This window comes from Gracilinanus agilis, chromosome 1, assembly GCF_016433145.1.
Source record: "Gracilinanus agilis isolate LMUSP501 chromosome 1, AgileGrace, whole genome shotgun sequence".
NCBI classification, from domain to species: Eukaryota; Metazoa; Chordata; class Mammalia; order Didelphimorphia; family Didelphidae; genus Gracilinanus; species Gracilinanus agilis.
Window position 1 is genome coordinate 505,705,147 of NC_058130.1, and position 27,276 is coordinate 505,732,422.

Below are 27,276 nucleotides of genomic sequence, written 5' to 3' on the forward strand. Positions count from 1 at the left end.
TCAAAAAGCCATAATTCCATAAGCAAAAAACATTGCAAAATTTATTCATTGGGCAGTATCTTATATATTAACAAAAGAGAATATAGAAAAAAAAAAAGGCAGATGTGAGTAAACAGTTTTTATTGAAACCCTCAAAGATTAAAGAGGACCAAATGGTGAGTTTTGGTACCATAACAGAAATCCTCACCCAACTGTACCATCATTCACATGAATGAACAAACCCAAACACGACAAAATTCAAAGTCCCATGTTTTTCTACAAGAGAATGTAAATGAACTAATCATTTTATCATAACCTTTTCTTTAATCATAAGAAAGAGAAGGGAATTTACATGGCATAACAAAAGATATGCAAAACTTAATGAAAACACAAATCTCTTAAATTTCTTAAACTTATTTTTAAAGGATGCAAAAATTCATTTGAAAGTATTAAATTATTTAAGCTGATTCTTTTTATTGCAAACCGTTTAACATCAGCCCCACCCCCATGCATGGTATTCAAAAAGAACATAGTTCTTGAGTTAGAATGACCATAAGTTAAAAAATGTGGAAACAAATACCAAAACTTAAAAAAAAAAAAAAAAAAAAAAAAAGGCTGGGGCTTCTTTTGGAAAGAATCTGCAAGTACCAGTATGTATAGAGAAAGAATACTAATTTTGGTTAGTTATTTCTTTACTTTTAAATATACAAACTAGAACACCTTCCAAAATAAAATACCCACAGAAGGTAATTTTAATAAGAAACATTCAAACCATAACTAGGCAAAACATTAAACAAGAAATTTACTGGGCCAATAATTTTTCTGTATGCTCTATTACTTCAAATATTTGGTAAGTGCACTCCCATCTCAATACCCAGGTTCTCTCCCATTTGGTCCTACAATTAAAAGAACATTCAGTTGTGCTGCTGAGACAATCATCTATTAGCTTCACTGAAGGAAAATAAATCTTATAAGTACTATGTTGATAGACCAAGAAGGAAGAGAAGACGAGTGCTTAGAAGAAAATTTAATGAAGAAAAACAATTACCAATTGGGAGAAAACCCTACATTATAAAATAGAAAATTCTTATTCCAAAGGACTATTGCACCTATTTCACTTAACATTAGCAATCCAGGTTGAAGGCACTGCAATGTATTTCTCACTGTGAATAAATCTTATTTCAAACTATTTAATTACATATGACATTTGAGTCTGCTATTGCAATCAGCTGGCTTGCTGAAAAGTGCTCCCATGCTGATTTGTCCCACAGAAGTCTATGTAAATTAAACAAATTTGAACTAGATGTAGTTTTAAAAAACAAAATTTGTATTAAAGTGCCAGAAAGAGAGGCCCTCTGGGGGTAGAGAAGGGCTCAGGCTGTCTCTGAAGCTCTGAAAGATCAGTTCCTCAGACCATGCAGAATAGCATCAACATCCTGATATGATATGATATGCCCTACAGTATTACTGATTAAAAAAAAATAACGTTTGGTACCTATACCCAAATGCCAATTGCAATTATAAACAACTATAGTAGACACATTAGAAAAGGTTTCATGGCTTACTTTTTTAAACACTTAAAATGGATAAAATAGGTGCAATTTCCCTTTAAGAAAAGTGATTTTTTTTTTTTGTTATATGCTACTGAGATTTGAATGTTCTCAACACACTGAAATAACTAGACTGACTACTAAGTAGCTGTGAAATAACTAGAGTTACTTGCAAGTACTGTATCATTTCACTTGGATACAGTATTTGCACAGGAAGGAGAACTGTGCAACATAAAAATATTTAAATGAAAGCCTAAGAGAAACCAATGTTATATTTATCATTAAGGTTCAGAATTGAAGTGATCACTTTGGATCACAGTAAATAAAAACTTTCCAAACATGATGTAAACATATGTGGAGTAATGAGAAACATCAAGGTATTCAGATCTACTGTATTGCTATTGTCAGCCTTAACAATATTTTCTTTCTACACAGTTTTCTTCTTTTAGGACAGTAATCTCTGGTGCCAGTATATGTCCATTATCATCATGTTATGCAGTCAAATTAATACAGATGCTTGATGTTTTAAATTGTTTAAATCAATTTCTTTGAAGATATAAAATTAATGCTGATATGTAGCTAAAATTATAGAAAAGGTAAGATGTTAAAAAAAAAAAGATAACTACAAGAATACCCAGATATGCTATATTCCCCACTTATATAGCTCTGATCAATAAAACATCAACACATTCACTTAGATACTGATTTAATTCATGGATCAAGGCCATATTTCAAAGTATTTTGAGGATGCTAGGACATTGCAAAAGCTGGAGGAAAAAAGGTGAGAAACGGTATATGCTTGCTAAACAAGAACTATGTTTATTTAGCTAGTGAATCATCTAGGAGTAAATTTTTTACTTCATGATAGCAATCTGTCAGGCTCGCAAAGACCCAGAAATAAGAATTAAGGATTATTTTAAATGTAGTTAGAAAGGTCATAAAAAGTCTGATTAGACTGAGGTACATTTACTCAAAACTTTTGAGATTCATCAAGTGGTAGCAAACAAAATAATTCCTCAGACAAATGCACATTTTTCAGTATACATGTTTTAAGTTGGGGGAAGGAAAAGGGAAGAGGAAGAAGAATGTGCATTAATTGGTGACATCCACCAAGCTGCATATCAATATTCTGTTACACCAAACAATTTGAGACAAGGGAAATATCATTCTAATATAATTTCAGATTATATTTCGTTTGGCTAAAATATAGCTTAAAGTTGCTTTGCCATATTGAAAGTTTACTACAATAATTTTCACATGAACATTTAGACTTGAGTTTTACTCCAGGACTAAATATGGCATGATTTTGCTTTTAATCTGTCAAGTAGCTAAAAATTGACAATTAAAAAACTACGACAAAGAAAAAGTTGAAGCAGTGTGAATCTTACATCATTGAACCACTTCTAATGGTTGTTAGTATTTAACAAATTCAAAGAGTTAATGAATCCTTGCATTCATTCAGTCTCCTGTGCCTTAGCTAGGATGCATAATTACAAAAGACAGCAGATACTGGTAAAAGCTTCAGGACAGAAAGTGCTTGACGAAGTTAACAGTTCTCAAGTGTGTTTGGTGAGAGAGTATAAGGGCAGATGCGCTGATGAGAACCAATACAAGAAGAGTCAATTTTGTGTTAAAGTGTTCAAAGATGTCACCGTAAGCAGAAAAAAAAAAGCTTTAATAACGTCTTCTTAGACAAAGGAGGCATTTCCAGAGTCTACATCATTAGTGTTGTAATTCTAGCGGGCATCTCCACAGTTATTGTTTGTTTCTATTTCTCTCCTGAAAAGAAAAACACAAAATCAAGTTATAATAAATGCTTTCCATTTCAGTATGTGTAGTAACTGTTATTTTTTCCCAATTCAGTAATTAACACATTAAAACTGGGGCAGCTAGGTAATTCAGTGGATCAAGAGCCAGACCTGAAGATGGGATGTCCTGGGTTCAAATGTGGCTTCAGACACTTTCTAGCTGTGTGAACCTAGGCAAGTCACTTAACCCCAATTGCCTAGCCCTTATCACTCTTCAGCCTTGGAACCAATTCTCTGGATTAAAAAACAAACATATAACCAAATCCCAAAGATATAATTGCCATGCAATAATATTTAAGTGCATCTGTTTAACTAAAAGAATAGATACTGATAACAAGAGACTACTGATTTTTAAAAGTTTGATAACTATACCCAAAAACATCAATAAAAACTTTTAAAAAAATAGTATAGATAACCAAATTTGGAATTAGAAAAAAAAAGGTAGGTTCAAGTCCAGCCCTGATTATTTGTGTGATCTCATCACTCATGCGATGTATTTGTGTGAACAAGTCACTTAAAGTGAGTCTCAAGTAACCCTCTAAGACTAAATTGTAGAAAAGGTACTGATCTGCAATATTAGAGAGAAAGTTCTCTCATCTAGGATCTCCCAACAATGATAAATTCACAAATCCTATAAAAAACAAAATCAAAAATCATCAAAGCCTTTAATGTTACATTTATAATATAGTTCCTAAAAAACTAAATGCTTACAAAGCACTGTTTTGCTAATGTACTTTTAAGAACAAAAATATACTTGGGGGGGGGGGGAGGGAGAGATGAAGGAGGTGTTCATAAAGGAAAAAATAATATAAAATTATCTTGTAACAAAGTTCTTTGAATAACAATTAAAGTAATTAGTGAACAGAAAATATGCCACCATTATATTTGCATTTCGTAATGGAGATTTGTTTCTGTATTCAGTGCACTGTGAGAAAAAAATAATAAAGATATAAAACGGGCTCCAAAGAAAATTTCAATCATTTAAACAACAAATATGTATTTTTAGAGAAACCAATAAAATGGGCAAGGGGTGAATAAAACAAGTAGAAAGGCAACGTGGTAGGGAATTTCACTATATCCTGTTCTTCCTTGGGATCCTGTAATAAACATGTTATAAACAAGGTCCTCCCAGCACTTCAAGCAAGAAACCTCTACCATGAGGAGAAACCATTGGGTTATGTTAAAAGGCCCAGGTGCAAGGGGCAGGGAGGAGAAGGAGAATATGTCATTTGTAAGCTTCCTTAACATCATTACAATCACCTGTCTGCTGCTCCTCCCATATCGCATTGTAAATGCAGTCTCTGTACTAATTTTTACCATACCTAAAGTACTCTTCTTCACCTGTCTCTTAACCAAGCAGCTAGATGGCACAGTAGACTGAGTGCTACAGATCTGGAGTTGGGAAGACCTAAATTCAAATGTGGCCTTAAGACACTACTAGCTGTGTGACTCTAGCAGTAGTTGTTTAAATTGCCTGTCAGCTTCCCTTTCCTCATCTGTTCAAATAAGATTAATAAGAGCACCTACAGAAAGGGGGAGGGAATAAGTATTTATATAGTACCTATGTGCCAGGCACTGTGCTAAGAACTTTTTACAAATATTATCTCATTTGATTTTCACAATGACTCTGTGAGGTAAGTACAATTACTAACCCCATTTTAGAGTTGAGGAAGATGTGACAGAAGATTAACATCTCCAGGATCACATAGCTAGGAAGTATCTGAAGTCATATTTGAATTGAGTCCACCCGATTCCAGGCCCAACACTATACATACACCATGCCACCAGCTGCCTCTGACCTCCAGTGTTTGAAAGAGTCAAATGTAATAATATTTGTAAAGTGTTCTGTAAATCTTAAGAGGCTATATAGACATGCTAGTTGTTATCATTATTAACTCGCTTCTTTCATGATCAAAGTCACCTACCTCTGCAGGAGGCCTTTCCTGCCACTTCATTACTGGTTAATGTTTTACCCTGAAACTCCCTATACTCTATAGATCTCCTTCACTGGAAATGTGAACTACCTCAGGAGAGGGGCTGTTTTTGCCTTTCTTTATAATCATAGCATTTAGCACAGTGGCAGATAACTAAAAAGTCCCTGATGCTTACTGACTGACTGAAAATTTTTCTAGATATAATACACTGCAAAGATAAGGAATCAGTTTGCCAGAAGTGAAAGCCAAAGTGAATGAGATTTTGGCGTCCTTTAAAAATTAGTGAAAAAGGGGCAGCTGGGTAGCTCAGTGGAGTGAGAGTCAGGCCTAGAGACAGGAGGTCCTAGGTTCAAACCCAGCCTCAGCCACTTCCCAGCTGTGTGACCCTGGGCAAGTCACTTGACCTCTATTGCCCACCCTTACCAATCTTCCACCTATGAGACAATACACCGAAGTACAAGGGTTTAAAAAAAAAATACTAAAAAAAAAAAAATTAGTGAAAAAGGGGCAGCTGGGTAGCTCAGTGGATTGAGAGTCAGACCTAGAGAAGGGAGGTTCTAGGTTCAAAGCCAGCCACAGACACTTCCCAGCTGTGTGACCCTGGGCAAGTCACTTGACCCCCATTGCCCACCCTTACCACTCTTCCACCTAGGAGCCAATACACAGAAGTTAAGGGTTCTAAAAACAAACAAACAAACAAAAAAACACAAATAAATAAATAAATGGGGGGGAGGAATAAAGAGAGACTTTTCCATTAGAAATGTGTATGTGAAGATTCTTGATTGGTTGGTAGGAAATATATAACAAAAATCATTGTGCAATAAACTCAGAAATGATCAAAGATTTGAAGTTTTAAAAAGAATTCTAAGGGGCAGCTAGGTGGATCAAATGATTGAGAGCCAGGCATGGAGATAAGAGGCTCTAGTTCAAATCTAGCCTCTGACACTTCCTGACTGTGTGATCCTGGGCAAAGTGACATAAACCCAATTGTATAGTCCAGTGATAGTGAACCTTTTAGAGGGGTAGATGAAGTGAAAAATGTCCTTAGGTGCCCATGGAGAGAGGGGGGAAGAGAAGCAGCCAGGCCCCGCCTCCCTCTAGCTTTCTAGTAACAAACTCTGTGTTGGGGTGACTGGGGCAATGACACGCCTGTCTACAGAGAGGACTCTAAGTGCCCCACTTTGGCACATGCGCCATAGGTTCACCACCATGGATCTAGCCTTCACAGCTCTTTCTGCCCTGGAACTGATATTTAGTATTAATTATAAGACAAAGTAACGATTAAAAAAAAACAAAAAACCCTCTAAACTGAAAAAACAAAAACAAAAGCACCATGAAATGTTTTAAAATAAAAAGAAATGTAAAATGAATCAACATTGAGAATTTATCTTATATTTCATAAATTAACAGAAGTAACCAAAAGAAAACCAGAAAAAGTCAAATTGGAGAGACTGATAAGACAGATATACTAATATATATTATTGTTGGTTCTAGGAATTCATTCAACCATTCTGTATATCAATTTGAAATTATGAAAAAAAGGTAAAAAAAATATCCATATATACTCAGCAATTGTCAGTAGGCCTAAGTCAGAGATCAAAGAGAAAAACAGAAGTGCAATATATACCAAACTATTCATAACAGCATTTTTTCTGTTACAAATAAATAGAAATAAAATGGGCATCCATACTGGCTTCCCATAAAATGGGAAGCCAGAAAAACTTAAGTATAGTGGAAGGAATCCTGGGCTTATTCAAAAGGCTTTTGCTGTCATAGACCTGCTGAATTCAAGGCAGTTTACAGGCTGTGTAGTGATGATTGTGCTTATAATCAGTTTTGTTAATATATGTAACAAATTCATTTTGCATATAGTGAAGAATCTGTTTGCCATGTGGTCTATAGCTAGCAGTTATCATTACCCAGCTGTTGAATTCTCCTGTACTTTTCATTCAAATGCTAATTGATCTCATGCTTTGTAGAAAACCCCCACCCTAAGCTTAATAATATCACTGCTCATAATAAATTTCAAAGTGAAACAGACTGCACTCTCCCTTGGCAGAAAATCTGAATTGACTAAAGAATATTTAAGTCCCAGTATCAGACTGATTTGGCAGAGAAATTCAATATTGATGTTTTGTTAGGCTGTTGCATTTGGAATAACAACATTTTATAGATGACTATAAGAATTAGGATAGCGTACTTAATGTAATAAATGATATGTGAGTTAAAAGATGAATAAAGAAATCCTGGTGTTTTTATTTTGGTAATAACATGAGAAATCTGAGCCCCCAAATGGAAACTCTTCTTCCATCTCACTTTCAGGGCTTTCCATCATCCTACTCTTCAAAGGACAATGCCTTATTTTCTACTGCTGCCCAGTGTGTGCATTCATTTTGCTTCCTTCAGACTGTTTCAACTCTGTCTTGTTGATGTGATATGTTCATTCTTAGCTTGAGACTTTCCCCTATATTTATCAAAATTCTGACACCTGTCATACCTATTCTTCAAAGGGTTGTTATGAGGATCAGTGAGACAATTACAGCAACTTATAAACCAAATTATTCTTTAGGGATTAATTGCTAATGTTATTGTGTTAATGATATCATCTACCCTTTAAGGACTAGTTGGTTGGTTCATCATCATGAATCAATCCTTTTTCTGGGTACTTTTATTGATTTCCCTCTTCTCAAACAAAACCAAATCTTAAATTACATGGGCTAGCAGCTTAATGCAATTATCATTTATTAAACATTTTCTTTGTTCCAGACGTGCAAAGCGCTGGATATGAGACTTACATTCTTATGGTAGGGGGAGACAATTTATAAATAGGTACACATGATACACATCACAGGGAAAGCAGTAAAATTAATAGAAGATAAGATTTTTAGCTGGGAAATCCAGGAAGCTAAGAGGTTGAGATCTTCATTCCAGGTCAGGCAAAGAAAATGCCCAATCTAGTTTGTGGAACAGCAAGGGGACCCATTTCACTGGATCAAAGAATAAATGGTGGAGAATAAAATAAGGGTGTAAGAAGACTGGGAAGGTAAGAGGCTAGGTTATAAAGGGCATAGAATGCCAAATGGGATTTGTTTTTGACCCTGCACATGATAGGGAGTTTATTTGAGAAGGGGGTGACGTGGCTGAACCTGTACTAGGAAAACCACTTTGGTGGAACAGACTTGAAGCTGCCAGACCCACCAACAAGCTATTACATGATTCCAAGCATGAGGTGATGAGGGACTGCACAAGAGTAGTGGTAGTGAATTTAAGTGTGTGATTCTATAATAAATTTTGGTTGTTTCTAGCAATATGGATAAAAACCACAGAACAGTCATTACTAGTCTTCCAATTATATAGTATAAAATATGTTCATATAACTTTTTGGGGGAATATGTTCATATAACTTTTTCCCCCAAAAAGTTATATGAAAAGAGTCTAAGGACATCTACAACTCAATTTCTTACTAAGAAATCTATTTGAGCTAAGCCTGCTTAATGGGGGAAGTTATTTAAACATCTGTAAGTTTTTTTCTGCAGTACCAATGACAAAAAATTTCAGCTTTAATCAATAAATATTTGTTATTGAAGTGTCTTCTGCACATGAAAAATTTTCTTCATCTTGCACTGTAGCTCAATCAAAAAAGAACTTAGGTATCTACTATATAGTTTAAGCAGTGTTTAAGACCCTGGGGCTACAAAAACAAAGAAAAAAAATAGTTCTAGCCCTAAAGCAGCTCAGCTTACATACAATTCTAAATTCATTCCAAATGAAAAACAGTATGAGAACTGGACAAAAAAACAAACAAACAACCCAGGATGGTGCATCTTTCTTTTATTGCCTAGACAAAGATTAACTGGCTACATAACATAATAATTTAAATTTCTTGTGTTAACTGACAGTTGCGGAATCCTAATTTTAAGATACATTTGAGAATACTTTGTCAGTTTAGAAAACAATGCTGAAAACATATACCTAAAAACAAGTTTACTGCTTACTGTACCTAAATTAAACCTAAAGATATTTTTTTTTTACTTCTGTACTCCTAATATAGCAAAAGAAAAAAAAGCAAGATCAGCCTTGGTAGACAAAATAAATTCTCACTACTTCAACCTGTGTCCTATAAAAATCACCTTTCTCCAACAAAAATCACTTTTTAGATAGATATATACATATACATATACATATACATATACATATACATATACATATACATATAATTTATAACTGCAACCATGGTGGGGATGGGGAACAAAAAATGACAAATCTGTTCAAAACATGATTGTACTATTTGAGATTATGTGCATGGGGATATGGGGGGAGGGGAGAAAGGAGACATTTTTTCCTTGGAGGGTAGAGGAGAAGGTTGGTGATATATAAACAAAAGTATCAATAAAAATCTTTTTTAAGAAGGCTATTTATTTAAATTTTCCAGTAAGGCTACTGAAAATATTTTGAATTTATAATTTTAAAGTTTGTGGGATGTTTTACAAGTGTGGCCATCAATACGTTCAGCTATTGCAATGTTTTCTAGGGAAATAGCCTAAATTTTATGATGGAAGTAAGTTTTGGTATACATCAAAAAAAAATGTTACTTAGAAGCTTTCTGTTATCTCAGTAAATCTAAGTGTCTATTTATTAGCCTCACCCCATAGAAAAATAAAAAATGCCCAAGTTCCTGGAAGACAATGTTCCATGAGTTACTAAAACACAGTAACACATTTTGGCAATGTTAAGTAACTAAATAGACTAGCAATTTAAATACAGGACAACCTTGGAAGAACAGATAAAGTGGGCAAATTTGTAACTTTCACAGTAACCATTATAATTATGTCACATTTATTTTTGGCACAAGTTAAAAGTTTTAATACTTTCTAGAGTGTCAGCATTTGTCATCATTTTACTTCAGCAGCAAATGAAATTTTTATTTTTGTTTTATAATAATGTGTGTCCCTGATTTATTTGGCCCCTGGAAAACTGATCACCAGAAGAACTGGTCAAACAAAACTGTCGTATTCAAAGCCTTTACTTCATGGTGAAATTTTCCAAATGATATACCCTTGGAGAAGCTGGGGTCAAGTTTATGACACAATGAATATTGGGAGATGAGCATGAACTATTTCTGAGCATAATTAATAACTCTAGAAAAGTAAAAACCTTAGTACAATAATTTACAGTTGTCTATCACTTACAATTTATGAAGGAAACAGATGATTAAGTGACTTTCTCAAAAGTACACAGAAATTAAAAAAAGCCTGGGATCTGAACTTGGGTTTTCTGATCCCTAAGTTCAAACATTTTCTGCAATTCCGTGCTGTTTCTGTGACATAATTGATAAGACGACTGACCGTGCTGTCAGTCATATCCAAGTTCATGTACTGCCTCTGGCACATAATATGATCAAGCAACAACTTCTCAATGTCACAGGAAATTCTTAAAAACTAAGTTACAGAACTGTCAATTTGTATTTCCTTTTATTGATAAAAATCACAACGCTAAACCAAAAAAGTTGTTAGTATTAAGTTATTTTAAAGGGGATTTGGGTGGGTTTGTATTATTTTTTATTTTGAAGTTTAACTATAATGATAAAGCTGTAAAAATTGAAAAGGGTTGTTAGGGGAAAGGGGACAAAAGTTCGGAAAGCGTTAAAGAAGGGTTCCATGTATTTGTGGCTATATTTTAAAAATATCTCCGCTTAAGGGGGCAGCTGGGTAGCTCAGTGGATTGAGAGCCAGGCCTAGAGACTGGAGGTCCTGGGTTCAAATCCGGCCTCAGACACTTCCTAGCTGTGTGACCCTGGGCAAGTCATTTGACCCCCATTGCCTACCCTTACCACTCTTCCACCTATAAGTCAATACACAGAAGTTAAGGGTTTAAAAAATAATAAAAATAAAAAAAAATATCTCCGCTTAAAGATTCTATTTGTTTCTACCTATTTAAGAATAAATATGGCCAACCCTGGGTAAATTCCTGCTTCCTTTTTCTTTACTCTTTCTTTCCCCTTCATCTTGCAAAAAAATCTCTTCCTAATTCCAAACAAATGCCCTCCTACTTCCTATCAATTTTACACCATAAAAAAACAAGGTTTGATTTCAGATCAGCACTTGCATCTCAAGTCTTACCTCTTATTAAAATTTAGGGAGCTGTTGCTATGTAGGAGTACTTATGTCACTTGTCAATAACTTCATCCAATCCTAGAATTTTTAATGATCCTAAGATCTTTCCTCTATGGCCTGGGCCTTAGATTAATATCTGCAAAACTATTGGGGTAGGGGGTGGGGGTGAAGTAGGGGAAAGAAAAGGTATTGAACACCTGGCCTCTAAGGTCTCTTCCTACTTTTATATCCAGAATCCCTCTTATATTATACTTAGCCATTCTTTAACAGCCTCCTTAATCCTTAAAGTCTTTATAAGAAATAAATCCCTGATCAATCCTAGGAAACCTCTTCTGTATTTAAAATTGGGAGAGGTAGGGAGTAGATATTGCCACTTTAGGAACATTTGTTATTAAGAGTCCTAAGCATCCATTATAGTTTTTACTTCTAGAATTAAAATATATATACTTTTGACAAAAAAAATTTCATCCTATCACATTAACAAAATTACTGTAATCACACCACTAACCTTTTTTTTAATTTTCCACACAATTAAAAATAAAATGTAAACCAGCATTGCCTCTTATTTGTATTTTAATTATCATCTGCTTTTAGATGAGTGCACAGAACTTAATATTCAGTTTATAATAGTATTTATCTTATTCAATAACCAAAAGTTGACATGGGATGAAAATAAACGAAGCTATAAAACTTGGAAATGAATAAAGAGCCACCTAGTAGTCCTATAAAGCAGTCATCTCTAGTTTAAAATCCACAATTGCTTACAAAAGCAAATATACAATTGAATAAAAATTTCTAAGAGTTCTAAAAAATATTCTTCATAGATATCATATGATTTCCTTATATCATTCATAAAAGCAGAACTGGAGGGAATCTTCTCTATCTGAACCTTTTACAACTAGAAAGAAACTGGCATTTGAACTTTTTGTGCCACAGTTTCTTTCTAGTCATCGTACAATTATACCATGGCCGAGTTTGGACTCCATAGTCCCTAATATGAATGCATTTTCTATTATCTTAGTAAACTTGAATTTGTTAACAGCTTAATAAAAAATAATTAAGCTGTAAATGAGCTTGGCTAGTAAAAGGGATAGAAAGCCAGCTCTGGAAGTCAGAGCCCAATTTCAAGTCTTATTATCTCTGGTACACAATAACTGTGTAGCCATAAGACAAGTTTAGGCAATTCTTTTAAGACTAAGCAACAAAACTGCAGAGGGAATTGAAGGAAATTTCAATTCAAATTCCAGAACCAGGCCCAAATTTTTTTGAAGTATTATCTTGGCACGGGCATTTTACCCCCCAAAACCCAGGCAAACTGTAAACAAGGAAATTCCTTTGCTCCTTTCAGTCCTTGTGATTCCTAACCCAAAAACATCTGATAACTTCTATAAGACCCTGAGGTTATTATCATCTTTGATCATCCCTAAGATTGAGATGGATATAGAGATGCACCTCCAGGCTACACCTTGATACCATCCTCAGGCACCTATCTGTTCCCTAAACTATGAGGGGGCTTCAGGCAGACCCCGGTCAAATGACCAGCCACCGAATGCCTGAGTGTTTACCACTCTAGAATCACATCTATACCATGACACAACATCACATCCTCACTGTTGTAAAGAATATAAAAATCCTAGAACTGAGGCATTCTGGGAGCAATCCCCCAGAGTTGTTCCACTCATGCTGACTTGCTGCCCAAAAATTCTACATTACTAATAAATCTCTCTTTTTACTTTTAAGCTAAGTTTCGGAGTCTTGCATTCTTGCCAAAAGTATCCTTCCCGAACCCAGGGGTTCACCATTACACCTCACAACAACCTAACTGATAGAGAGACAAAGTACTATCTTTCAGCAAGCTTTAAGCTTGAATGACTTTGTTTTTAAAAAGATGAATACAATGTTGGGGGCAACTAGGTAGCTCAGTAAATTGAGAATCGGGCTAAGAGATGAGAGGTCCTGGCTTAGAATCTGTCCTCTGCTTAGCTATATTAACCCTCAATGCCTAGCCCTCACTACTTTTCTGCCTTGGAACCAATACATAGTATTGATTCTATGATGGAAAATAAGGGTTTTTGAAAAAAAAATGAATACAATGTTGATTAATTTCATTTTAAAATCAAACAGCTATCTGGTATTTCTTTTTCTGGAAAATAATGAGGAATGTCTATTTGACAAATTTGTTATAAGGTACTAATAACATCGTCATCTTAAAGCTAAGTGTATAGCAAATGTTTAAAAAATTAACGGATAATGACACTAAGAAATTTTCCCCCTATTATTTTTTATCATTTTCAAAATTACAAAGATTGAAAGGAAGAATATGTAGAACAGGATGCATGGGTAGTTTTTATATGTATGTAGATGTTGTGGACTTATTTCAGGTAGAATGAAAGAGAACACTACCACTAGAAGAGGACCTGACCTTTTATGAAATTTCCCAAGTTCTATAACTTTCTGATCTTATTATCTTCCTTACTATAAAAGTGAGAATAATATACTACATTAAGGATTCTTAATCTGTTTTGTGTCACACACTCCCCTCTGGCAATATGATGAACAAATGGATCCCCTTTTCAGAATAAGAGGAGAGGAGATAAGCAGTTATATAGCACCTATTATGTATAAGGCACTGAGCTAAGTACTTTACAAATATTATCTCATTTGAGCCACACAAGATAAAGGATTACAATGAAAACCAACTATACTGAAACAGCTATCAAAGAATTAAAAAACAAACATGGGGCAGATAGATGGCTCAGAGCCAGGTCTAGAGACAAGAGGTCCTAGGATCAAATTTGGTCTAGGGAAGTGATGGGCAAACCACGGCCTGTGGGACAGATGTGGCCCTCTGAAATGTTCTATCCAGCCCCAAGACATTATTCCTAATATGACAAATACAATGAGTAGGATACAATACAATGAAACTTGGAAAGAGTTGCCTTAGAAACAGACTGACAGATAAGCATTTCCTTTCCTTTGGCCCCCTCTTTAAAAGGTTTGCCCATCACTGGTCTAGGGTACTTCCTGGACTCTGGACAAGCTACAACCCCAACTGCCTAACCCTTAGCATTCTTCTGCCTTGGAACCAGTACTTTGTTCTGATTCTAAGACAGAAGGTAAGTGCTTAAAAAAAAAAAAAAACCATCAAGTTCTTTTTTTTTTTTAAACCCTTAACTTCTGTTTATTGGCTACTTGGTGGAAGAGTGGTAAGGGTGGGCAATGGGGGTCAAGTGACTTGCCCAGAGTCACACAGCTGGAAAGTGTCTGAGGCCAGATTTGAACCTAGGACCTCCCGTGTCTAGGCCTGACTCTCAATTCACTGAGCTACCCAGCTGACCCCTCCCATCAAGTTCTTTTAAGAACTCACACATTAGATGATTTCTAGGATCCTACCAAGAACAAAATTCTACAATCCTAAGTAGTAATTTGGAAATAAGTAGCAGAGAAAAAGGAATAGCCTTCAAAATTTTGAAAGTTTAATATGTCATTTTGCAAATTAGATTAATTTTAGGTACTTTCGACAGGCATTCATTAAACACCTATTATGTATAGACCCTTGTGCTGGACTATGGATACAGAGATGAAATAAGATAAGACACAAGGCAAGTCACTTAACCTCTGATTGCCCAACAGAAGGATTCACAGAAGGAAACCACTCTAGTATCTTTGCCAAGAAAACCCCATGGATGGCTATGATCCATGACTTCATAAAGAGTCAGACATGACTGAAGAGCTTGAACAACAAAAATGTGATAAATACAAAGATGAGATCATAATGTCCTGTGAGAAATCTAAAGAGTGAGAGAGTAATTTATGCAAAGTTAGAGAAAGCTTCACTGAAGAGGATGGTTATGAGCCTTGAAGGAATGGACATTCAGTAAGAAATGCTTCAGAGGTTAAGGAGTATGAGTACTAAAAAAAGTACAGTCTGATCCTGTGATAAAGAAGTCATTAACATAGAGGAAGAGAAAAGTTGGGATCAAGCCAAATTGCAAGGGGATGGGGAGTGAATGTGAGAAGTGGAGATGGTACAAATAAATCAGTTTGGCAGGAGAGAGAAAATCACAGATTGGTGGAAGATGGAGAGTAAGGTCATGAATGAGAATGGCAGAAGTTTTTTACTTAAGGAAAGTGACCTGTGGAGGTCTTTACCATACATCTTATGATAACAGGGAAGAAGTCAATAAAAAGGAAAAGTGAAGATGTGGTAGGAGAATCAGAAGACAATGATCAAAGATAAAGGAGTCATACCTTTTTTCCTGTAAAATCTGAAGAAAGGAGTGAAAAAGGATAAATTTTGACTAGTTAATGAGGTGATAATTAGGGCAGGAGAGTAGACTGAAATACAAAGATGATCTTAAGAACTTGGTATATTGGATAACACATTGGATTTGGATTTATGAAACCAGGGCAAGTCTCTAAACCTTTAGAGTTCATTTCATCAGTAAAACAGGAATAGAAAGATTTGAACTATTTTATGTCCCAAGGTTATAAAATAGTGTGCTATGAACTTTAAATAGCTGAGTTATTACTACTATGTACCACCAAGGTAGAATTTATTTTTTAAAAGTTTACTTCAAAGAAAAAAAGAACTTGGAATAAAAATATAACATATATTTTTTACTTTAATGAAAAAAGGTCTAGAAATACTTACTTTGGTAAAGTATCTTATAATTTTTTTATTCTAAGAAAATTGGGGAGATATTTTGAAAAAACATTTTTAAAACTTTGAGGTCAGAGAGGATCTTGGATACTAAATCTCTCTTAAAATAGAAAATGTGAAAAATGATTAAAAAAACAAAACATTTTAGGGGGTCTTCTGGGTGGCTCAGTGAATTGAGAGCCAGGCCTAGCAATGGGAGGTCCTGGTTCAAATCTGGCCTCAGACACTTCCTAGCTGTGTGACTAAGAAGTCACTTAACTTCCATTACCTAGCCCTTACCACTCTTCTGCCTTAGAACCAATACACATAGTATTGATTCTAAGACGGAAAGTAAGGGTTTAAAAAAAACAACACTTTAGGGGCAGCTGGGTACCTCAGTGGACTGAGAGCCAGACCTAGAGACAGGAGGTCCTAGGTTCAAATCTGGCCTCAGACACTTCCCAGCTGTGTGACCCTGGACAAGTCACTTGACCCCCATTGCCCACCCTTACCACTCTTCCACCTAGGAGCCAATACACAGAAGTTAAGGGTTTTAAAAAAAAAAACCCAACACTTTAGTATTAAAGTATATATTAATGTATTTTATATAATAGCAATTATAATAACATTAATATATATTAAAGTATATATACATTCAGAATTTCATGGGTGAAAACAAAACCCAAATTTTCTTTAATTCTCTATCACAATTCTCAAAATGATTCTCCAATCAAGCTCTCAGTCACTTCCATGAGTTTACCAACATCTCATTATGTTGATCAACAAATATTTATTAAAGGCCTTCTATATCCCAGGTACTATACAAAATAGTAGATACCAGCTCAATGAATGAAACAATCCCTATTCTTAAGGAACATACATTCAAAAGGAAAAAATAACAAGCACATATAAAAATATGAATAGCAAAAATATCAAGTTAAGAAATGCAAACAAATACCAAGTTGGTAAATACAAAGTAGTTTTGAAGAGAGCAACAACAGGTAGGACAAGGAAAAGCTTTTCTTGCAGAAGATAATATTTGAGCTACATGTGAAAGGAAAAAAGGAAACTACAAGGAAGAAAAGCAAGAAGGGAAGTATATTCCAGTCATCGGGGTCCAAAAACTCAAGAGATAAGTGTTTGGTGTGAAGAACACAAAGAATGCCAGTTTGACTGGACTACAGTGTAGGAAAAAGAGTAATGCCAAACAAGGCTAGAGAGACAAACTGAAGCCAAGATGCAGTGGGCTTTAAAAGCTAAGTTTATCTTATTTTTCAAGAAAAAGGAAGCTACTGAAATTGGCCCAGTAGAGGAGTCACATGGTCAGACCTAAACCTAAGAAAAACTACTTTCGAAGTGGAATATAGGATGGAATGTAGTGATGAGGCTGTTAATAATAATCTAGGTGTGAAGTGACAAGTTATGGTGAAAGCTACCTGAGTAGAGAGAAGAGCTGCTGTGGAGTAAAGAAACCACAGTGTCTTTTCAATGACTGAATATGTAGGGTAAGGAAGTCCAGAATAATGCCAAGATTATGGCCTTGAGGGGCTAGAAGTATTTTCAAAGACCAGGGCAAGTTAAGAAGGAAAATCTGATTGGGGATTGAATTGCATTCAATTTGGGTATAATATGCTTCTGGATTAATCTCATTTAAAATGTCCAGGAACTAACAGCTGACAAGGAACTGAAATTCAAATGGACCTTAATACATAGGTCCTAGAAAGATCCAGATAGAGATAGTAGTTAAGCCTCTATTAACTAGGAGAGAGAAGACAGGCACAATGGATAGTGAACACTGGGCTCAGAGTCAGGAAGACTGTAGGTGAAATTTGGCTTTGGATATTTACTAGCTGTGTAACCTTGAAATAAGTCAGTTAACCTCTATCTGCCTCAGTTCCCTCATCAGTAAAATGAAAATAATAGCATCTATTCCCTAGGGTTGCTGGGTAAATACAAGAATATTTGTAAAAAACAAACAAAAACTTTAAAGGGTTATATCAATGCTATCTATTTCTATTATTACTTTATTATTGAAACTGCTCAGCCAGAGATTATTATTTCAACTGTTAGGCCTGAGTGATGTCCATTAGTACCTATCCTTCTTGGCCATTCTGCTGCCTTTGCTACCCCTCCCCCAGATACTTTTTATTCTCCAAGTTTTCTTCCTGTTGATTTTTCTAGGTTTTCCTCCTAGCTGTCAGGCCATGTAATCTTCTTTGTTGGATCATCATTCCTTTTCTATGGCCCAACTGTAGGAGCATCCCAAGGTTCTTTAACTGTGGCCTTTTCTCTCTTAAGGATCTCATCAACAACTTAACAGATATGCAAATGACACAGATTTCACATATCTGTAAGGGTAAATTTTAGGGAAAAGATAACTAACTTTTTTTCCATTAGTGAAGTTTAAAATACTGATAGTGTGGGGACTGGGTGAATCCAACTGACTCCATCTTGTAAAATTGACTCTACTTTGAAAGTTAAGATTTCATTTTCTGCTCTCTCCTTCCCAACTGTGGAAACTTAGCAACATCCTGTTTTTTTGAATGTGGGAAAATCCTAAAATTCATTTTTCCTCTCCTAACTTAGAAAGTTCCTAATATTTCTTTCAATAAGAAATCTTATATCTTAATTTATATCCTGTTAATTGTTTTTATAGTGTCTAGAATTTGCACAAAATTTGCAAATTTTGTGCAAAAAATATTTGATTGTGAATCAAATATTCAAGATCTTAACCCAGAATCTCCCTGTGTAGGTTTGAGAGTCAACTCTTAGGCCAAAACACTATCTGACTCTTGTAAAAACAATAACTTAGGTTTATTTATATTCAGGTAAAAAGGAATGATGGAAGACCTGGGGAAAGGAGTCCCTATGCTTAAAATTCTTATTCTTCACCCAAAAAGCCTCTCCGGGTTCCTTAGAATTCTATTCTTCATAGAATTTTAGGATACACTGTTTCTATACTGCCTTACTACAAAAATACCCTAGCTATCTAATCTGACTAAAAGTCCTCAAATTGCTAATAAACAAGTTAAAACAGTTTATCCAGATAAGAGAGCTTGAACTTTGATAAGTTCAACCTTGAAGGCCAGAGGCCAAGATGGCTGGGCTGTTCTCACTGGCAGGGTTCAATGAGTGGCAGCTCATTCTCATAAACAGTCAGGAATCTCTCAGGAACACAGGACCTCACAGGATCACAGGTAGATAACAACTGGAGTCATAGATGGAAAAGATTTCAGGAATCTCTCAATAGCTGGAAACAAAGGAAGCTCCAAGTTTTAGGGAAAAGGTAAGTCACCTCCTTCAGGATTAAAATGAAGGGCTCAATAGGAAGTGAACTCTCAGCTCTCCTGGCAGAACGGGAACAATGAATCTCCAACTGTCTTAGGTTCCTGGTTTTATCCCTTCCCCAGATTCTGGAACAGCTCTTTTAGTTCTGTGCATGGGACCAGACTATTTTTGCAAACCTATGCCATTGCTATTTCCTCCTTGCAAAGGCTTTCTCTCTCTCAATACTAAGTATTATTGTAGCTATTTTACTAGGCTATGTAAAAGCATGATTCTCAGTCGCCTTTTCTTTATATGTAATTTTCAATAACAAACATATTAAAAAAACATAATAAATCTATAGGTAAGTGATCCATGTGTGAATATGAGAGTTCATCCAGGGATTAAAGAGGATAATTGTGCAAACCTAACTGACTCCATCTTGTAAAAACTGATTTCCTTTTAGACACTGCTCTCTTCCTTTCCCATTATGGGAACTGAGTGACATCCTGTTTTACATCTGGGAAAAGTCCTGAAACTCTGTTCCTCCTCCCAACTCATAAAATTCCTAATCTTTCCTTCAATTAGAAATCAGATTATCTAATCTTATTGGTTTATAACCTGTTGACTGTTTTCTTATAATGTATAAAATTTGTACAAAAATTAGAATCCTGACTTTAGTACCACATGAGAGTCTGGTTCCAATTCATTGTGCAATCATATGCTTTACTAATAAATTAATATTATTAAAATAAAATCTTACACACCACAATAGGACATCAAGTTGGAAATGCTCAGGAAAATCAGAGCCCTATATTGTCCCATTTCTTATTGGGATGTTTCTAATTTAAAATTTTCAACATTTCAAAAAGAGTTCTATCTTTTCCAAAAAAATTTAACCTTCTTACTAACTTCCCATCTTTCTAATCATCTTTATCAATCTTTAATCAATCATCTAATCAAACTTTAAATGCAGTTACCAAATCTTGCAGATTCCACAGCCACAAAATATCTTGTACCTATCATCTCTCTATCTGCAATACTTGAGGTACTCAACTCTTCTAATTTGGACTATTGTAATAGCCTCCTAATTTCATCAAACTTCTTACCTCAATAACCCCCCCAAAATTGAAAATTGTTATTTCTGAAAGCACAGAGGTCACTGACATTCTCATTCTCAAAAATAATTTGTATAATATAAAGTATTGATTGTTCTTCAAAATTTTGATAGAATTCTTATTTATCCATTTGAACAAAAGTGGTTTTTAAAAAATATTTCAATCAACAAACATTGAATCAGGGCCTTCTGCTAATGGAAATATAAAGACAAAGAATTAAATAATCTATTCATAGTCAGATTTTATATTAATGGAAAAGACAAGTGCATAAAGTTAATAAATATAAATATGTACAAAGTACTAAGTAGTTTTGGAGAGAGGGCACTAGCAATTCAGAATTAGGAAAAGCTTTATGAAGAGGAGGCTGCTAGAGCAATGTCTGAATGTTACATAGAAGCTTTATGAGGTGGCCAATTAAAATACATTCCAGGCTTCACAGAAAGCCAATGCAAAAACTAGAGAAATCTCTATCTCTAAAGAAATTATTAATATTTCATTTGAATACTATTTTTCTAGTAAATAATTGTAAAGTGCAGATAATTTTTTAAAACTTGTACTGTTGTGATTTCTCCCTATTCACTGTTAAAATTTGTTCATTTGATTCTCCCCACTCCCTTCTTTGTAATCAGATCAGCTAAACAGTTATTATTGTCAAAGCTAGTTTTTGACTGCCAATTTACCTATTTCTCCCCTAAATTTCAATTCCTTTTGTAATCTTTAAATAATTTAATGGCTTTCTCTTTTTCTATTTTGTTAAGCTTAAAGACATAATTATTCTTCTGAGGATTGCTTTTGGCATATTGTATTATCATTATGAATCATTATGATCTATTTAGTTATTGTTTTTATAATGTGATTTGGTGATAATTGTTAATTAGAATTTCATCAAGTCTCCATTTAGGCCCATGTCATTTGCTTATGCTGTCAATATTATTAACTACTTTTAAACATTTACTTGCTATTTTGCTGTGCGCCCTAACATATAGCCTGTATGTGTAAAAGTTTAAGTATTGAGATACAATCATATTTCTTAGTAGGGGGTCCCTTTCAGAAGATGCTATAATTTTCCTAACTCTACAATCTCCAACAGTTCAGTTCTACATTTTCCCTTGTCTTTATCTTTGTTAAAAATTATCTTTCTCTGAGAAGAAACATTAAAATTGCCTATTATTATATTACTTTGGGGGAGAAGGGCCAATCCAGTTATTTTTTCCTATATTAATTTAGATGCTATGCCATCAATTGGCAAATATATTTAATAATGTTGGTGGTTCATTATTTAAGGGTCCTTGAGGTACAATGTAGTTTCTTTCTAAGTCAGAAGATTGATAAGGGTTAGGCAGCTGGGGTTAAATTATTTACTGAAGCTCTGAGTTTTTATTTTTGCTTCACCTGATAGAATAACTGAGATGCTTCCTTGTTTGGATGTACATTGTTTGAATGCACAGTAAATTTTGTTGCAGTCTATCATTTTAATTTCATTGTCTTTCGGTTTTGGAATTGATTTTTGGCAACAAATTATAAGATTCTATTTTCAGAGATACTCTGCAATACATTTAAAGATACAAATATCTAACTGCCAAATCTACTGGCCTTTTCTCATTCCTCATTCTCCTAGATCTCTCTACTTTACACGTCCCCTTCTCATTGATACTTCTGATTATCTTTTAGGGATGTCACTTTCTCCTTGTTTTCCTGCCTATCTGACTTCTCCTTTTCAGACTCCTTTGCAAGATCCTAGTCTAGAACACATCCTCTAACCATAGGGGGTGTCTTAGACCTTCTTCTTCTCCCTCTATTCTACTTGGTGATTTTATCAACTCCCATGATTTTAATGACTATCTCTATGCTAACAATTCTGAAATCTATCTATCCTGCCCCAAACTCTCTGCTGACCTCCAATCTCACATCTCCACATAACTTTCAGGGTTCAAACTGGATATTTTTATCCAGTAGATATTTTTAATTCAATGTGTCCAAAACAGAACACATTATCTTTCACTCTAAACCTTCCCTATCTCCAACCCCCCCCCCCCCATTACTATAGAAAGCAATACTATTTTTCCAGTCCCTCAGGCTCACAACCCAGGAGTCCTTCTGAACTCCTTCTTCACTCACACCTAAAACCCCCCCATACATAATGTTTTTGTCAATGTCTTTCGCTTTCACTTTTATAACATCTCTCAAATAAGCCACCTCTCTCCACTTTATACAGCCACCACTCTGATGTTGGCCTATTTTACCTCATGCTTAGATTATTGTAATAGCTGCTAGTGGTCTGCCAGCTTCAAGTTTCTCCCCACTCTAATCTACTCTCCATTCAGCCACTGAAGTGACTTTTCTAAAATGCAGGTCCAGAGGCAGTCTGGAGTCAAGAGGACCTGAATACAAATCAGGCCTCAGACATTTCCTAGCTATGTGTGATCCTGGGCAAGTCATTTCTAGCAAATTGGCATATATGGTGAAAAACAAAAATGTTAAAATGTTGTTATGACAAAAAACACTAATGTACTAACATAGAGCTATGAAATGATCGACTGTTTTATAAAATAGTGTGGAATTATGCAAGAATAGTGACTAACCATTTATCCTAAAGAGTTCTCTGTATATACATGCTAAGGAGATCAATAACCAAAAGAATAGAAAAAGGGGCTTAGTGCCCTTTAAGCACTAGGTTAAATGCTTAAAGCATCACTTTTTTTTTAAATAGTCAAAAAACGAGGGAGGAAAAAAGTAGATGTTCGTTAACTCCTAAATTGCAAAATAGGTAATATGTAAGGATGTAATAGAACATTATTGCAATTTAAGGAAATGGAGATGGGTGGGTGGAGGGTGCAGCTAGGTGGCTCAGTAGATTAAGAGCCAGGCCTGGGGATGGGATCGGAGGTCCTAGGTTCAGATCCAGCCTCAGACACTTCCTAGCTGTGTCACAGATACAGGGCAAGTCATTTAACCTCTACTGCCTAGTCTTTTGTTTCTGCCTTGAAACCAAGAGAAATTATTGATTCTAAAATGAAAGGTAAGGGGAAAGAACAACCTGAAAGGTAGTTAGAGTGCATCTAGGTCACTGAGGTGAGAGGGGAACACAGCCAGCAAGAGGCTACAGCAAGAAATAAGGAGCAAGCCATGGCAAGTGTCTCCCCACCCACAATCTACTGTTCCAGGTTCTGAACCTAGGCCCAAGCTAATATCCAGACCCAGAATCCCTGCCTGGTTCAACAGAATTCTAACCCAACACACAACTCTTAAAGTTCAAAACAAACCTGTAGTGACAAAAGGAATGCCAGCATGGAGCAGTTTGTACTGCATCTGTGTAGGCCTAGAGCAAGGCCAGGAAACGATGGTAAGCACCTGCATCCCAGGTTCGGGCAGTCATTAGACCTGGAGCTGGGCCCCAATCCCCAGGGTGCTGGCTTGTGGGAGTCCCGGGGCAGAGCAGATGTGTCTGATCTGATCAAGTCCAAAGTAAGACCAAAAGCCCCTGCCCAAGCCTAAGGCTAGAATTTAAGCCATCAGCAGTAACAGGGGCTGACCAAATCATCAGTAGGAGGTGGCACTCAGAGCTCCTAGCCCACAGACCATCATACCACCTTGAAGAACTGAAACTTGAAGAAACCCAGAAATAAGGCTAAGGGTGGCATCAAGGAAGAACTTAAGTTTAAGACAGTGCCCTATCTTCCCTGAGAATAGTCTACCTTTAAAATAAAAGTAAAGAAAAGGCTGGAAAAATGAGCAAACATCAAAAAAACTAAAAACTAAAAAATCACCACCAAACCATAAAAAATTTTTATGAAGACAAAGAACAAGGCAGATACAGAAGGGGAAAGTTAAAGCAAAGCAAGCACACTTTGAAAAGCTCCAAAGAAAAATAAGAATTGGACTGAGATTGTGGAAGAGCTCAAAAAAGATTTCAATAATCAATTAAGAGAGGCAGAAGAAACATGGAGGAAAAAAATGAAAGCACTGCCAGAAGAAAAGGACCAAATGAAAGCAAAAGTTCAAACAAAAAAAATTTCTTTAAAATTAAAATTAGGCAACTGGAAACTAATGACTTCACGAGACATCAAGAAATAATAAGATAAACTCAAAGGAATGGGATCCCCCTAAATCCCTCCAAAAAACAGAAGAAAACATGAAATATTCTCACTGAAAATATAACTGACCTGGAAAATAGATCAAGGAGACATAATTTAAGACGTATTGGACTACCTAAAAGTCATGATTTTAAAAAAAAAAAAGAGCAACATCATAATACAAGAAATTATCAAAGAAAATTGCCCAGATATTCTTGTATAAGAGTGAAATAGAAATCGAAGATTCCACAGATCACTTTCAGAAGGAAATCCCCAAATGACAACTCCTAAGAATACAATAGCTAACTGCAAGAACCCCCAAGTCAAGAAGAAAATACTACAAGCAACCAGAAAAAAAAAAAATTCAAATACCATGGAGCTAGTCAGTATTACATAAGACTTAGCATTTCCATATTAAAGGAATGGAAGGTATGGAATATGATATTCCGGAAGACAAAAGACATAAATTTACAACACAGTCATCTATCCAGCAAAACTAAGTATATTCTTTCAGAAGAAAAAATAGTCATTCAATAAAACATTTCCAAGCATTCCTGTTGAAAAGACCAGACCTAAACAGAAAATCTGACACCCAAAACACAAGACCCAAGAGAAGCCTAAAAAAGTAAATAAGAAAGAAAAAATTTAAGGGGCTGAATAAGGTCAAACTCTATGTATTCCTACATAGAATAAGAATATATGTAATTCTTAAAATTTATCAGTAGTAGAACAGTTAAAAGATGTACACTTAAGACAGAGGGTATGGAAATAAGCTAATTAGGATATGATATGGAAAAAGAAAAAAAATTAAGAGGTGAAAAAGAGGATTACAATGAGAGAAAAGGGAAAGGGGAAATAGAATGGAGTAAATTTCACATGAAAAACTATTACAGTGGAGGGGAGGATAAGGGTGATGATGGACAATTCTTTACTGGCTCAGAGAGAGAGTAAGACAATGGAAGGGGATAGTAATAGGAAATGGGAGGAGACGTGATAAAAAGCAAAACATTGGAAGGGGGGAACAGAGTGAAAGGAAAAAGAGCAGATCAAAAGGAGAAAATAAGATGGAGGGGGAATACACAGTTGGTAATCATAACTGTGAATGTGAATGGGATTAACACCCATAAAATGGTAGAGGCTAGCAGAGTGGATTAAAAAACAGAATCCCACTATATATTGTTTACAAGAAACACATTTGAGGCAGACACACACAGAGTAAAGGTAAAGGGATGGAGTAGGATTTATTGTGTATAATCTGAAGTAAAAAAGGCAGGAATAGCCAACATGACTTGAAACAAAGATAGATCTGACTAAATGAGGTAATGAAGGAAATTTCATTTTGATAAAAGGTACTACAAATAATGAAGTAATATTAATGCAAAACATATATGCACTAAATAGTATGTAGTCTCTAAATTTTTAAAGGAGAAATTAAATGAACTTCAGGAGGAAACTGACAGTAAAACTATAAATGAGGGACCTCAACTTCCCCCTTTCAGATCTAGACAAATCAAACCAAAAAAAAAAAGAAAATAAAGAAAGTGAATGAAATCTTTAAAAAGTTAGAACTAATAGATCTCTGGAGAGAATTGAATGGGAATAGAAAAGAATATGCCTTCTTTTCAGCAGTACATAGCTCGTACACAAAAATTGACTATATTCGGGCATAAAAACTTGATAACCAAATGCAAAAAGAAGCAGAATAAATGCATCCTTTTCAGATCATAATGCAGAAAAAGTATAATCAATAAAACTGAAAGAGAAATTAAAAACTAAATGGAGACAGAGAAAAAAAATCAATAATTTAAGTAATGAAAATGATGAGACAAAATATCAAAATTTATTGGATAGAACCAAAGCACTATTTAGGGGGAATTTTTTAGCTGTAAATGCTTACATTAATAAAACAGAGAAAATGTAGATCAATGAATTGGGCTTGCAACTAAAAAAACTTAGAAGAACAAAATAAAAATCCTCATTTAGAGACTAAATTAAAAATCCTAAAAATTAAAGGAAATATTAATAAAATTTAAAGAGTCATTGAACTAGTAAATAAGACTAGGGGTTTTACGAAAAAAGAAAACAATAGACAGAGTATTGGTTAATTTGATTAAAAAAGGAAAATCAATCAGTATGAAAAATAAAAAAGGTAAACTCACCACCAATGAAGAGGAAAAAAGCAATCACTAGGAGCTATTTCGCCCAATTATATACCAATAAATCTGAAAATCTAAGGGAAACGGATGAATATTTACAAAAATATAAATTTCCCAGACAAAAGAGAAAATAGAATCCTTAAATAATCCTATCTAAGAAAAAGAAATTGAATAAGCCATCAATGAACTTCCTAAGAAAAATCCCAAGGGCCAGATAGATTCACAAGTGAATTCTATCAGACGCTGAAAGAACAATTAATCCCAATAGTACATAAACTATTTGGAAAAACAGGCAGAAGGAATCCTACCAAATTCTTTTTATGAAACAAATATGGTACTGTTACCAAAGCCAGGAATAGCAAAAAGCAGAGAAAGAAAATTATAGACCAATTTCATTAATGAATATAGATGCAAAAATTTTAAATAAAGATACTAGTGCAAGGAGATCACAATATATTAGAAGGATCATTTACACCGGAGTTTTACATGAGGAATGTAGGACTGATTTAATATTAGAAAAATGATCGGCTAAAATGACCATATCAATAACAGAAATCATATGATTATCTACACAGATGCAGAAAAAGCCTTCAACAAAATACAACATCCATTCTGATTAAAAACAGTAGAAAGCATAGG

At 34.9% G+C, this 27,276-nt stretch overlaps 1 protein-coding gene across 2 annotated transcripts in view; it reads right to left on the minus strand.

Annotated features, from left to right (window-relative positions):
- Window positions 1-2,325: 2,325 nt before the first annotated feature.
- Window positions 2,326-27,276, minus strand: part of YTHDF3 (YTH N6-methyladenosine RNA binding protein 3) — a 47,464-nt gene continuing 22,513 nt past the window's right edge. For both annotated transcript variants that reach the window (XM_044666113.1, XM_044666120.1), the window contains one exon: window positions 2,326-3,308. In XM_044666113.1, coding sequence (XP_044522048.1) covers window positions 3,285-3,308 — 24 coding nt within the window. In that variant the 3' untranslated portion in view covers window positions 2,326-3,284. The remainder of the gene's footprint in view (window positions 3,309-27,276) is intronic.